The 14,850-nt window shown below is 64.9% G+C and overlaps 1 protein-coding gene across 3 annotated transcripts in view; it reads right to left on the bottom strand.

Moving 5' to 3' along the window:
- Window positions 1-10,801, bottom strand: part of LOC102901245 (cohesin subunit SA-2-like) — a 41,520-nt gene extending 30,719 nt beyond the window's left edge. Inside the window, exons 1-2 of one of the 3 annotated variants that reach the window (XM_045051187.1) lie at window positions 10,743-10,801; window positions 10,476-10,600 (exon numbers count right to left, since the gene is read on the bottom strand). In XM_045051187.1, coding sequence (XP_044907122.1) covers window positions 10,476-10,490 — 15 coding nt within the window. In that variant the 5' untranslated portion in view covers window positions 10,491-10,600; window positions 10,743-10,801. Of the gene's footprint in view, window positions 1-7,724; window positions 7,760-10,475; window positions 10,601-10,742 lie in introns of those variants that run through there. The other 2 variants (XM_045051189.1, XM_045051188.1) reach the window with 2 other exon arrangements.
- Window positions 10,802-14,850: the final 4,049 nt, after the last annotated feature.

The raw sequence follows: 14,850 nt of genomic DNA, 5'->3' as shown, positions 1-14,850 counted from the left end.
GCGGCACGGCGCGACCCATGGCCCAGGTTGAAGCCCGCACCCCCAGGACCTCAGGACGGGACTGTGTGCCCCTGGGGTCGAATATCAGCGGATCAGGAAAATGAAGTCGCTAGAGGGAGCACTGGTTCCATACGACAGGGTCCTAATGAGAAGCCTGAACCAGCAAACGGACCTGCACAGAGCACGACCACCAGAGGGCAGAGGGAGGAGCGCACGTCCCACACCCAGGCGCGGGGATCAGGAGCACACAGCCTCAGCCCTGCATGGACCTCAAACCCCCAGCCTCCGACGAGGCTCAGGCCCCCAGACTCAGCCCTGCCTGGATCTCAGGCCCCCACCTCAGCCCTGCCTGCACCTCAAACCCCCAGGATCAACCCTACCTGGATCTCAAAACCCCAGCCTTGGCCAAGCCTCAAGCCCCCAGCCTCAGCCCTGCCTGGATGATCTCAGGCCCCCACCTGAGCCCTCCAGGACCTCCGACCCCCAGGATCAGCTCTGCCTGGATCTCAGGCCGCAGCCTCAGCCCTGACTGGACATCAGACCCCCAGCATCAGCCCTACCTGAATCTCAGGCCCGAGCCTCAGCCCTCCCTGGACCTCACAATCCCAGGATCAGCCGTGACTGTATCTCAGGCCCCCAGCCTTGGCCAACCCTGGACCTCAGACCCCCAGTCTCAGCCCCGCCTGGACCTCAGACTCATATCCTCAACCTTGCCTGGATTTCAGAGTCCCAGCCTCAGCACTGCATGGATCTCAGACCCCCAGTCTCAGCCCTGCCTGGACCTCAGACCCCCAGACCTGCATGTATCTCAGACTACCACCCTTAGCCCTGCCTGGATATCAGATTCCTGGCCCCACCCCTGCCTGGATCTCAGACTCCCAGCCTCGGCCCTGCCTGGATTCAGACCCCAAGCCTCAGCCCTGCCTGGACATCAGAATCCCAGCCTCGGCCCTGCCTGGATCTCAGACCCCCTGTTTCGGCCCAGCCTGGATCTCAAACTCCCAAACACGGCCCAACCAGGATCTCAGACTCCTGGCCTTGGCCCTGCCTAGAACTCAGACCCCCAGCCTTGGCCCTGCCGGACCTCAGACTCCCAGCCTCGGCCCTGCCTGGATCTCAGACTCCCAGCCTCGGCCCTGCCTGGATTTCAGACCCCCAGCCTCAGTACTGCGTGGACCTCACACTCCCAGCCTCAACCCGCCTGGGTCTCAACCTCCCAGTCTCCTCCCTCCTGGATCTCAGACCCCCAGCCACAGCACTTCCTGATTCTCAGAATCCCAGCCTCGGCCCTGCCTGAATGTCAAACTTCCAGCCTCACGCACCCCTAGACCTCACACTCCCCAACTAGGCCCTGCCTGGATCTCAGACCCCAGGCTCGGCCCAGCCAGGATCTCAGACTCCTGGCCGCACCCCTGCCTGGATCTCAGACTCCCAGCCCCTGCCCTGCCTGGACCTCAGACTCCCAACCTTAGCCCTGCATGGATCTCAGACCCCCAAGCTCAGCCCCTCCTAGGGGTGTCAGATTCCCAGACTGAGGCCCTCCTGGACCTCAGAGCTCCAGACTCAGCCCTGCCTGGACCTCAGACCCCCATCCTCAGCCCTGCCTGGACCTCAGACTCCCAGACTCAGCCCTGCCAGGATCTCAGACCCCCAGTCTCGGCCCTGCCTGGACCTCAGACTCCCAGCCTTGCCCCTGCCTTGATCTCAGGCCCCCACCTCAACCCTTCCTGGATCTCAGACCCCCAGCCTCAAACCTGCCTGGATCTCAGACTCCCAGCCTCATCCTGCCTGGATCTCAGACCCCCAACCTCAGCCCTGCCTGGATCTCACACCCCCAGCCTCGGCCTTGCCTGGACCTCAGACTCCCAGCCTCCAGACCTGCCTGGATCTCAGGCACCCAGACGCAGCCCTGCCTGAATCTCAGGCCCCCACCTCAGCCCTGCCTGCACCTCAAACCCCCAGCCTCAGCCCTGCCTGGATCTCAGACCCCCAGCCTCGGCTCTGCCTGGACCTCAGAGTCCCAGCCTCAGCCCTGCCTGGACCTCAGACTCCCAGGCTCCGCCGGTCCTGGATCTCAAAACCCCAACCTCCGCCAATCCTCAAGCCCCCAGCCTCAGCCCTGCCTGGATGATCTCAGGCCCCCACCTCAGCCCTGCCAGGACCTCCGACCCCCAGGATCAGCCCTGCCTGGATCTCAGGCCCCCACCTCCACCCTTCTGGATCTCAGACCCCCCGCCTCAAACCTGCCTGGATCTCAGACCCCCAACCTCAGCCCTGCCTGGATCTCACACCCCCAGCCTCAGACCTGCCTGGATCTCACACCCCCAGCCTCGCAGAGCCTCAGGCCCCCAGGCTCAGCCCTGCCTGGATCTCAGGCCCCCACCTCAGGCTTGCCTGGACCTCAGAGGGCTAGGATCAGCCGTGCCTGGATCTCACACCCCCCAGCCTCGTCCCTGCCTGGACCTCAGACCCCCAGGATCAACCCTGCCTGGATCTCAGGCCCCCACCTCAGCCTTGCCTGGACCTCAGAGAGCTAGGAACAGCCCTGCCTGGATCTCACACCCCCCAGCCTTGTCCCTGCCTGGACCTCAGACCCCCAGGATCAACCCTGCCTGGATCTCAGGCCCCCAGACACGGCTGAGCCTCAGGCCCCCAGCTTCAGCCCTGACTGGACATCAGACCCCCAACATCAGCCTGACCTGAATCTCAGGCCCGAGCCTCAGCCCTGCCTGAACCTCACAAGCCCAGGATCAGCCGTGCCTGGATCTCAGGCCCCCAGCCTTGGCCAACCCTAGATCTCAAGCCCCCGGTCTCAGCCCTGCCTGGACCTCAGACTCATGTCCTCAACCTTGCCTGGATTTCAGAGTCCCAGCCTCGGCACCACATGGATCTCAGACTCCCAGTCTCAGCCCTGCCTGGACCTCAGACCCCCAGACCTGCATGTATCTCAGACTCCCACCCTTAGCCCTGCCTGGATATCAGATTCCTGGCCCCACCCCTGCCTGGATCTCAGACTCCCAGCCTCGGTCCTGCCTGGAAGTCAGAACCCAGCCTCAGCCCTGCCTGGACATCAAAATCCCAGCCTCGGCCCTGCCTGGATCTAGACGCCCAGTTTCGGCCCAGCCTGGATCTCAAACTCCCAAACACGGCCCAACCAGGATCTCAGACTCCTGGCCTTGGCCCTGCCTAGAACTCAGACCCCCAGCCTTGGCCCTGCCGGACCTCAGACTCCCAGCCTCGGCCCTGCCTGGATCTCAGACTCCCAGCCTCGGCCCTGCCTGGATTTCAGACCCCCAGCCTCAGTACTGCGTGGACCTCACACTCCCAGCCTCAACCCGCCTGGGTCTCAACCTCCCAGTCTCCTCCCTCCTGGATCTCAGACCCCCAGCCACAGCACTTCCTGATTCTCAGAATCCCAGCCTCGGCCCTGCCTGAATGTCAAACTTCCAGCCTCACGCACCCCTAGACCTCACACTCCCCAACTAGGCCCTGCCTGGATCTCAGACCCCAGGCTCGGCCCAGCCAGGATCTCAGACTCCTGGCCGCACCCCTGCCTGGATCTCAGACTCCCAGCCCCTGCCCTGCCTGGACCTCAGACTCCCAACCTTAGCCCTGCATGGATCTCAGACCCCCAAGCTCAGCCCCTCCTAGGGGTGTCAGATTCCCAGACTGAGGCCCTCCTGGACCTCAGACCTCCAGACTCAGCCCTGCCTGGACTCAGCCCCCCATCCTCAGCCCTGCCTGGACCTCAGACTCCCAGACTCAGCCCTGCCAGGATCTCAGACCCCCAAGCTCAACCCTTCCTGGAACTCAACACCCAGAATCAGCCCTGCCTGGATCTCACACCCCCAGCCTCGGCCCTGCCTGGACCTCAGACTCCCAGCCTTGCCCCTGCCTTGATCTCAGGCCCCCACCTCAACCCTTCCTGGATCTCAGACCTCCAGCCTTAAACCTGCCTGGATCTCAGACTCCCAGCCTCATCCTGCCTGGATCTCAGACCCCCAACCTCAGCCCAGCCTGGAATTCAGACCCCCAGCGACAGCCCTGCCTGGATCTCAGACTTCCAGCATTGGCCCTGCCTGGATCTCAGACACCCATCCTCGGCCCAGTCGGGACCTCAGACTCCCAGCCTCCAAACCTGCCTGGATCTCAGCCTCCCAGCTTCGACTCCTCCTGCATCTCAGACTCCCAGCTTCTGCCCTGCCTGGACCTCAGACTCCCAACCTCAGCCCTGTCTGGATCTGACCCCCAGCCTCGGCCCCACCTAGATCTCAGTGTCCCAGCCTCAGCCCTACCTGGATGTCAGAGGCCTTGACTCAGGCCCTACTGGACCTCACTTTCAGCCTCAGCCCCTCCTGGATTTCAGACCCTAAGCTTCGGCACCTCCTGGAAATCAACCTCCCAGCCTCAGCCCAGCCTGGACTTGAGACCCCCAGCCTCGGCCCCACCTAGATCTCAGACTCCCAGCCTCAGCCCTGCCTGGATGTCAGAGTTCCTGACTCAGGCCCTACTGGGCCTCACACTTTCAGCCGCGGCCCTTCCTGGTTTTCAGACCCCAAGCCTCAGACCTGCCTGGATGTCAGCCTCCCAGCCTCAGCCCTGCCTGCATCTCAGACCCCCAGCTTCGGCCCTGCCTGGATCTCACACCCCCAGCCTCGGCCCTACCTGGACCTCAGACTCCCAGCCTCAGCCCAGCCTGGAATTCAGACCCCCAGCGACAGCCCTGCCTGGATCTCAGACCTCCAGCATTGGCCCTGCCTGGATCTCAGACACCCATCCTCGGCCCAGTCGGGACCTCAGACTCCCAGCCTCCAAACCTGCCTGGATCTCAGCCTCCCAGCTTCGACTCCTCCTGCATCTCAGACTCCCAGCTTCTGCCCTGCCTGGACCTCAGACTCCCAACCTCAGCCCTGTCTGGATCTGACCCCCAGCCTCGGCCCCACCTAGATCTCAGTGTCCCAGCCTCAGCCCTACCTGGATGTCAGAGGCCTTGACTCAGGCCCTACTGGACCTCACTTTCAGCCTCAGCCCCTCCTGGATTTCAGACCCTAAGCTTCGGCACCTCCTGGAAATCAACCTCCCAGCCTCAGCCCAGCCTGGACTTGAGACCCCCAGCCTCGGCCCCACCTAGATCTCAGACTCCCAGCCTCAGCCCTGCCTGGATGTCAGAGTTCCTGACTCAGGCCCTACTGGGCCTCACACTTTCAGCCGCGGCCCTTCCTGGTTTTCAGACCCCAAGCCTCAGACCTGCCTGGATGTCAGCCTCCCAGCCTCAGCCCTGCCTGCATCTCAGACCCCCAGCTTCGGCCCTGCCTGGATCTCAGACTCCCAGCCTTGGCCTCTCCTGGATTTCAGACCCCCAGCCTCAGCACTGCGTGGACCTCACACTCCCAGCCTCCAGACCTGCCTGGATTTCAGGCCCCCACCACAGCCCTGCCTGGACCTCAGACTGCTAGAATCAGCCCCGCCTGGATCTCAGACCCCCAGACTCAGCCCTGCCTGGATTTCAGGCCCCCACCTCAGACCCCCAGGATCAACCCTGCCTCCATCTCAAACCCCCAGGCTCGAGCGAGCTTCAGGCCCCCAGACTCAGTCATACCTGGATCTCATGCCCCACCTCAGCCCTGCCTGGACCTCAGACCCCCAGGCTCAGCCCCTCCTGCATGTCAGAGTCCCAGAGTCAGGCCCTCCTGGACCTCATACTTCCAGTCCGGGCCCTGCCTGGACCTCAGTCTCCCAGCTTCCAGCCCCGCCTGGACCTCAGCCTTCCCGCCTTGGCCCTGCCTGGACCTCAGACACTCAGCCGCGGCCCCTCCTGGATTTCAGACCCCAAGCTTTGACACCTCCTGGATCTCAACCTCCCAGTCTCTGCCCAGCCAGGATCTCAGAACCCCCACTCGGCCCTGCCTGGATGTCAGACCCCCAGCCTCCACCCTTCCTGGATCTCAAACTCCCAGCCTCTGCCCTTCCTGGATCTCACACCTCCAGCCTCTACCCCTCCTGGACCTCAGACCCCCAGCCTTGGCCCTGCCTGGATGTCAGAGTCCCTGAGTCAGGCCCTACTGGTCCTCAAACTTTCAGCCTCAGCCTTGCCTGGATCTCAACCTCCCAGTCTCTGCCCAGCCAGGATCTCAGACTCCCAGCCTGCAGCACTGGGAGAGATTGTTGCCACGTCATGTGGGGTATTTGTCCTGCCTCACATGCGGATTAATTTAGTGTCCACGCTTAACACAGCCTTGTGCATCTTTATTGTGTTTTTCAAAATGAATTTTAAAGCCCCATACCCAACCTGGGGCTGAAACTTAGGACTCCAAAGTCAACAGTTGTAGGCCCCATCAACGGGGCCAGCCAGGTGCCCCCGGAAGACGTGTCTCTTAAGCAGAGAAAATAAACATGCCCTGCACGGGTGGACTTAGCAACACGGCTTATTTCTGAACGACCTCTTCCAGCGTTGACATTACTACCCTCCTCAGTGAGTGACAGCACAACCCCCCTGATGGAGAGAAATGCCTCCCGACCGCCCAATCCCAAGTGCAGGGCATGCGGGCGACCTGTCCGCCCCCCACGTCTCTGTACGAAACCAAGTCCGTCCCTGAGGGATTGTTCCTGGACCTGAGCAGCACTTACAGAGCACACAGCCCGAAGCTGCACACAGGCCCTGGGCCACACACGCGCTACGCGGTGGGGCGAGGCTTCTCGTGACGACCCGGCCCCGGGCTGCGCCGCGTGGTCCCTGTAGGCCAGCAGAGCCCACGTCCGTCGGCCGCATTCAGGGACACCGCTGCTGGGGACGTTCTGGCAGCCCTTCCCTGGTGCACAGAAGAGGCTCCCGACGCCCGCCCTCCTGACGGCCGCTCACCCCACCCCATACAGAACGGGGGGGGGGGGGGCGGGGCAGAGGAGCGAAGCCTCGCTGTGCATCCCGGCTCCCCAGGTGCCAGGAAGCACCCCGGAGGCCACCGCCCGCCCGGAGCTGCGGTCACGGCCGCCCACAGCGCTCCCCCCCCCCCGGAGGACCTGCGCTGCCCACAACGCTGCCCTGCCCTGCCCGCCCTCCTCCCTCCGCACACGGGCTCTGTTGGCGGATGCCAAGCAGCCCCCGAGACCCCAGGAAAGTCACTGTATGGCTGCGTCTGCGCTAAGCCAGCTGCACTCAGGCAGCTGTGGAAAGCAGCCAGCCGCCACTCCAGACCAGCGTCCCTGTGCCCGCCAAGGGCAAACGCGAAGTCCCAGCCCCGCAGAAAAAACGTGCGTGGAGGCGGGGCCTCCGGGAGGCCATGCAGCCTTGAGGGCGGAGCCCCCACCATGGGATCACCGTGCTGGTCAACGACGCCCTAGACAGCTCCCTGACCCTCGCCTCCCCCACGTGGGGAAAACGGCCGGGGGAAGAGGTCCTCTCCAGACCCCGAGTCGGCCGGCCTTGACCTGGGGACATCCAGCCCCAGATGGGAGCCATGAACGCGTGTGGTTTACGAGTCCCGGCCGGTGGCGTTCCGTCGCGGTGGCCTGGGCACCAGCACAAGCTCCGGCGGACGAAGAAACGGTCCGGTGTCCCCGTCCTGCTCAGAGAACATGCCCCGTCTCCACTCTGGAACCCAGGGCCGGCCAGCACACGCGACCAGCCACCACCCTGCGATCCACGGCGTGCACACGCAAACGCGCCGTCTGTCCTCACAGCACGATAAACCATCAAGAGGTAAAACCCAGAGAACGCGGAACCTTACCTAGCGCCTCGCCTACAACCAGCGCGCAAGCAGTGAGCGCACCACGTGGAGATTCCCGTCCCTGCACACCTGCCCCCTTCCGGCAATGCCCGTGAGACAAGAGCCCCAGCTCAGGAGGAGGGAGGAGGAGGAGGAGGAGGGGGAGGAGGGAGGGGGATGGGCAGAGCGGGGGAGGGGGAGGAGACGGAATCAGGAGGAGGAAGGGAGGGAACAGAGAGGGGAGGAGGAGGGGGGAGGGATATGGGGAGGGGACGGGGAGGGAGGGAGAGGGGAGGAAGGGAAGGGGGAGGAGTGGGAGGGTTCAGTGGGAGGAGAAGGAGGTGGGGGAGAAGGAAGGGAGGAAGGAGGTGGGGGAAGAAGAGGGGAGAGGAGAAGGAGGAAGGAGAGGGGGAGAAGTCAGGAGGGGAGAAGGGGGAGGAGCCAGGAAGAGGAGGGGGATGAAGGAGGGGGGGAGGGGGAGGAGACGGAATCAGGAGGAGGAAGGGAGGGAAGAGAGAGGGGAGGAGGAGGGGGGAGGGATATGGGGAGGGGGAGAGGAGGGAGGGAGAGGGGAGGAAGGGAAGGGAGAGGAGTGGGAGGGTTCAGTGGGAGGAGAAGGAGGTGGGGGAGAAGGAAGGGAGGAAGGAGGTGGGGGAGGAAGAGGGGAGAGAAAGAGGTGGGGGAGGAAGAGGGGAGAGGAGAAGGAGGAAGGAGAGGGGGAGAAGTCAGGAGGGGAGAAAGGGGAGGAGCCAGGAAGAGGAGGGGGATGAAGGAGGGGGGAGGAGTCAGGAGGAAAGAGGAGGATGAAAGAGGAGGAGGGAGAGGGGAGGGAGGAGGGAGGGGAGGAGGAGAGAGGATGAGGGAGGGGAGGAATGACAGGGGAGGAGGAGGGGGGTGAAGGAGAGGGGAGGGAGGGGAGGAAGGAGGAGGGAGAGGAGGAAGGAGAGGGGGACAGAGAGAAGGAAGGAGAGGACGAAAGGGAGGAAGGAGAGGAGGAGGAAGGGAAGGAGAGGGGAGGGGGGAAGGAGAGGGGACGGGGGGAAGGAGAGGGGAGGGGAGGAAGGAGAGGGGAGGGGAGGAAGGAGAGGGGAGGGGAGGAAGGAGAGGGGAGGGGAGGAAGGAGAGGGGAGGGGAGGAAGGAGAGGTGAAGGACGGAGAGGAGAAAGTAGAAGAGGAGAAAGGAGAGGGGAAGAAAGGAAGAAGGAGGGGAAGAGGAGAGGGGGAGGAGCCAGGAAGAGGAGGGGGATGAGGAGGCAAGGGAGGAATGAAAGGGGAGGAGGAGGGGGATGAAGGAGGGGGGAGGGGGAAGGGGAGGAGGGAGGGGAGGAAGGAGAGGAGAAGGGACAGGAGGAAGGAGAGGAGGGAGGGGAGGAAGGAGAGGGGGAGGAAGGAGAGGGGGAGGAAGGAGAGGGGGAGGAGTCATGAAGAGGAGGGGGACGAGGAGGAGGGGGGAATCATGAGGAGGAGGGAAGAATGAGGGAAAGGAGGAGGAGGAGGGGGAAGGGGTACGAAAAGTAGGGAGAAGGGGAGAGGGGGAGGAGAGGAAGGAGAGAGAGAGAAGGAAGGGGGAGGAAGGGGAGGGGGAGGGGGAGGGGAGGATTCAGGGGGAGGATTCAGGGGGAGGAGTCAGGGGAAGGAATGGGAGGAAAAGGAGGTGGGGAGGAGGTAGCGGGAAAGGTAGTGGGGGGACGAAGGGGGAAAGGACATGTGGGAGGAGGGAAGGGGAATGAGAAGGGAGGAGGAGAGGGGGAGTAGGAGGGGAGGAGGAGGAGGGGAGAGGTGGAGGAGGAGGAGGGGAGAGGTGGAGGAGGAGGAGGGGAGAGGTGGAGGAGGAGGAGGGGAGAGGTGGAGGAGGAGGAGGGGAGAGGTGGAGGAGGAGGAGGGGAGAGGTGGAGGAGGAGGAGGGGAGAGGAGGAGGAGGAGGGGAGAGGAGGAGGAGGAGGAGGGGAGAGGAGGAGGAGGAGGAGGGGGGAGGAGGAGGAGGAGGGGAGAGGAGGAGGAGGAGGAGGGAAGAGGAGGAGGAGGAGGGGAGAGGAGGAGGAGGAGGAGGGGTGAGGAGGAGGAGGAGGAGGAGGGGAGGAGGGAGGAGCAGTCAAGAAGAGGATGGGGAGGAGTTGGGGGGAGACAAGGCCATCAGGCTCACAACCAGGAAACACAACGACGACGGGGGTCACGAACATTTCTTAGGGCTTCGTCTTGTTTACTTTTCACGAAGAAGGCCTCTATTTGGGAGAACAGACTTGTACTCGTTTCTGTCTGTCCCAGGGACCAGAAACCGCCCAATGTCAGTCGCAGCCGGCGACCGCCAGGCGGGCACGTTTGTTCTGGTGAGATCCGGACGCGCAGGGTCCAGAGCAGGTGTTCCCAAGCAGGCTCGTGTCTGAGGCTCCCTGTGCCCGGCAGGCCGAGGACCGTGCCCGTGGCCCCCACCCAGAGCTGGTGGCAGGGGGTGGGGCCGACCTCGAGCACGGTCCTGTGGGCGCGTGCAGCTGCTGGGCCGGTCCGCAATGTCAGTGAGGGGCCCAGACACACAACCCTGTGTCGCAGGACGGACCGAGGCAGGGCCACGTCCCCACTTCTCCAGGGGACCCGTGAGCCCCTGCGGCCCAGACCCCCTGCTGCAAAATCGCAGCTTGCCGGAAAGACTTCTCTGCACGGCGGGGCTCATGAGACACCGTGCAGGACACGCGTGCTCGCTCCGGGAACCGCCGGACAGGAACGCGGGCCTGGGGGCCTCCTCGGCGGAGGCGGCAGACCGGCGGCGCGCGGTACCTTGTCATACAGCATCCAGCCGATGTACTTCAAGTAGTTGTTGTCCAGGAAACAGGTCCGGGTAGAGCTTGATCCAGCATCCGAGCTCCGCCACGCAGATCACTCGGATGTCCGAGCTGATGTCGCTGCGAAAGCGAAGCCCGAGCGTCACTGGGACGGCCAGGCCGTGTCGCCACGCGGCAGGGTGCGCGTGTCGACGCGGGGCCTGAGCGAGGCCTGGTCACGGGGACAGGCGGGGAAGACGCGCGGCCCGAGGCCAAGCCTTACCGGTAGCGAGGCACGAACGTCCTCTTAAAGACGCGCGCAGATGATGTTGTCGATGGCCACGGGCTTGCTCTGGCGGAGCGGGAGAAGGCACGGGCGCGTCAGGCAGGAGAGGCGGGCTGCGGGCCTCTGCAGAGCTGCGGCCACCAGGCCCAACGCCGCCCGCTGCGGGGGCCGCCCCCACCAGGCATTAGCATCCTCTAAGCTGGTGGTTCTGCCCCGCTGGGACTGCACACCGGCCCGCCGGCCGTCTGCCGCCTGAGCCGCTGGGCGGCTCCGTGCACGCTGGCCTCACGCATGCGCACATATGGGGGCAGGGTGGGGGGTGGTGAAGGGGGGGGGTGAAGGGGTGACTGGGAGGGGTGGGGGGTGAAGGCTGGCGGGGAGTGAAGGGGTGAGTGGGGAGAGGTGTAGGGGTCCGTGGTACGGGTGAAGGGGCACCCATGAGGACAAACAGACGAAGGGGAGGGGTGAAGGGGTGAGGGGCAGTGCTGAGGGCAAGGCTGAGGAGTTGGGGGTGGTAAAGCAGCGTGAAGGAGGACAATGGGGTGAGGGGCTGGGGTAAGGGACAGGGGCCAAGCGGTAGGGGTGATGGGGGGGGGGGGTAGGGCAGGAGCAAAGGGGTGAGGGGCAGGGGCGAAGGGGTGGCAGGGTGAAGGGGATGGGGGCAGGGGCCAAGGGGTGACAGGCAGGGGTGACACAATGAAGGTGGGGGTATCGGGGGGCAGAGGCAAGGGGGTAAGGGGCACAGGGCAGGGGTGGGGGGGGGAGGAAGGGTCGAGGGGGTGAGGGGCACGGGGCACAGGTGGGGGGGCAGGGGCCCGGGTGAAGGACCCAGGGCCCTGGCGGAGGGGACAGCGGCGGAGACCCCACGCATGCCCAGCTATCTTCCTGGAGGGGCTCCTGTGCTCTGTGGGCTGTGGACACTGGGCAGCAAAGTGACCTCCCAGGTGCGCAGACCGAAGACTGCGGGGGCGCAGAGGTCGGAGGGACACACGGGCCTCACACGTGACGCAAGTGAACGCGGTTTGTGCGTAAAAGAATCCATAGGTGTCAAGCCCACAAATGATATCGAGAGACAGACATGTCACTGAGCCGTGACAGGGGATGGGGGTTCACCTGCGTGTCCCCGGGGAGCCAGGGCACACTCCCCCCCACGGGCGGCCAGCTGGAACCCGGAACCGGGACGTGGAAGGGGCTGGGGTCACCGCTATGGTTTCTGCACCCCCGCTCGCTGCCCTATTATAGAGACCCCAACCCAGGACGATGCTCACACGCCTAGGGGACCACATGCGGCCGCACGGACGCCCCAAGGGCGGAGGCGGAAACCACAGAGGTTGGGGATCAACCCGGCCCAGCCCCAGACCCCGGGCACACGCCTGCCTCCCTTCCTCACTGCCCCCTGCACCCGGCGAGGCCCTCACACCTGGGTGCCCTCCCCCCCCCCCCCCCCCCCCCCCCCCGCACACAGGCACATCCTCACACCTGGGTCCCCTCCCTCCCAGCACGGTGACATCCTCACACCTGGGTCCCCTACCTGCACACAGTGACGTCCTCACACCTGTGTGCCCCCCTCCTAGGTGGCCCCGACCCCCGCCGCTGGCGTCTTCTGCTGGCCCCGCCCTCCTTCCGTGGCCCCGCCCCCACTCCTGGCGTCTGCTGCTGGCCCCGCCCCCACATGGCGGCCCCGCCCCCTGCACCTGCTGTCTGCGCTGGTCCAGTACTTCCATGCAGTACTTGTGTTTGCCCTTGAGTTTGGCGATGTTCTCCACCTCGCACAGCCGCTGGGACCTGCGCCTGTTCGTGCAGATGCCCTGGTTCACGCTGGCCAGCGCTGTCAGCAGCTTCATGGCTGCCAAACAGAGCAGGGCTGTGACCCCGGGGCCGTGTCCACGGATCTGTGACCCCGGAGCCCAGCTCACCTCCCACAGGAGTGACCATTCGCAGCAGTACTAAGACAGGGCCTGGGGAGGCGGCGCTGGAGAAGATGTCCCGTACTGCCCTTGCTGGGTCACAAGTGTGCAGAGGGTCACCCCCAAACAGCAGCCGTGCACACTGACCCAAAACATGTCCGGGTCCCCGGGCACGGACACACCCCACGTCCTACCCAGCTGCAAGATCACATCAGTAGCCCACAGCCAGCACGACTCAACCATGACTCAGCATGCCTCGGAGGGCACACAAGGCCAGCAGACACAGGAACACCACATACCCATGTGGGCCAGCCCTGGGGACCCTCGTGGGGCCAGAGGGACAGGACGTGCCTGGGTGAGGCAGCCCTGGGAACTCTCGTGGGGACTGAGGCACAGCACGTGCCCAGGTGGGCCAGTCCTGGGGGACTCTCATGGGGACAGAGAGACAGCACATGCCCAGATGGGCCAGCCCTGGGGACTCTCATGAGGACAGAGGGACAGGACGTGCCTGGGTGGGCCAGTCCTAGGGGGACTCTCATGGGGACAGAGGGACAGCACGTGCCCAGGTAGGCCAGCACTGGGGACTCTCGTGGGGACTGAGGGACAGCACATGCCCAGGTGGGCCAGTCCTGGGGGACTCTCATGGGACAGAGGGACAGCACATGCCCAGATGGGCCAGCGCTGGGGACTCCCATGGGGACAGAGGGAGAGGACGTGCCCAGATGGGCCAGCGCTGGGGACTCTCATGAGGACAGAGGGACAGGACGTGCCTGGGTGGGCCAGTCCTAGGGGACTCTCATGGGGACAGAGGGACAGCACATGCCCAGATGGGCCAGCCCTGGGGACTCTCGTGGAGACAGAGGGACAGCACGTGCCCGGGTGGGCCAGTCCTGGGGGACTCTCATGGGGACAGAGGGAGAGGACATGCCTGGGTGGGCCAGTCCTAGGGGACTCTCATGGGGACAGAGGGATAGGACGTGCCTGGGTGGGCCAGCGCTGGGGACTCTCATGGAGACAGAGGGAGAGGACATACCTGGGTGGGCCAGTCCTGGGGGACTCTCGGGGGGACAGAGGGACAGGACATGCCCAGGTGGGTCAGCCCAGGGGACTCACATGGGGACAGAGGGACAGCACGTGCCCAGATGGGCCAGCGCTGGAGACTCTCGTGGGGACAGAGGGACAGCACATGCCTAGATGGGCCAGCACTGGGGACTCTCATGGGGACAGAGGGACAGCACGTGCCCGGGTGGGCCAGTCCTGGGGACTCTCATGGGGACAGAGGGAGAGGACATGCCTGGGTGGGCCAGTCCTAGGGGACTCTCGTGGGGACAGAGGGATAGGACGTGCCTGGGTGGGCCAGCGCTGGGGACTCTCATGGAGACAGAGGGAGAGGACATACCTGGGTGGGCCAGTCCTGGGGGACTCTCGGGGGGACAGAGGGACAGGACATGCCCAGGTGGGTCAGCCCAGGGGACTCACATGGGGACAGAGGGACAGCACGTGCCCAGATGGGCCAGCGCTGGAGACTCTCGTGGGGACAGAGGGACAGCACGTGCCTAGATGGGCCAGCACTGGGGACTCTCGTGGAGACAGAGGGGACAGGACATGCCCAGGTGGATCAGTCCTGGGGGACTTTCGTGGGGACTGAGGAACAGCACATGCCCAGATGGGCCAGCGCTGGGGACTCTCATGGGGACAGAGGGACAGCACATGCCCAGATGGGCCAGCGCTGGGGACTCTCATGGGGACAGAGGGACAGGACATGCCCGGGTGGGCCAGTCCTAGGGGACTCTCATGGGGACAGAGGGATAGGATGTCCCTGGGTGGGCCAGCGCTGGGGACTCTCATGAGGACAGAGGGACAGGACATGCCCAGATGGGCCAGCCCTGGGCACTCTCGTGGAGACAGAGGGACAGGACATACCTGGGTGGGCCAGTCCTGGGGACTCTCGTGGGGACAGAGGGACAGGACATGCCCAGGTGGGTCAGCCCGGGGGACTCACATGGGGACAGAGGGACAGCACGTGCCCAGATGGGCCAGCGCTGGGGACTCTCATGAGGACAGACGGACAGGACGTGCCTGGGGGGGCCAGCCCTGGGGACTCTCATGGGGACAGAGGGATAACACGTGCCCAGGTGGGCCAGTCCTAGGGGACTCTCATGGGGACAGAGGGACAGCACGTGCCCAGATGGGCCAGC

This window comes from Felis catus, chromosome X (assembly GCF_018350175.1).
Source record: "Felis catus isolate Fca126 chromosome X, F.catus_Fca126_mat1.0, whole genome shotgun sequence".
Classification (NCBI taxonomy): Eukaryota; Metazoa; Chordata; class Mammalia; order Carnivora; family Felidae; genus Felis; species Felis catus.
This window is presented reverse-complemented; position numbering and strand designations above follow the sequence as displayed.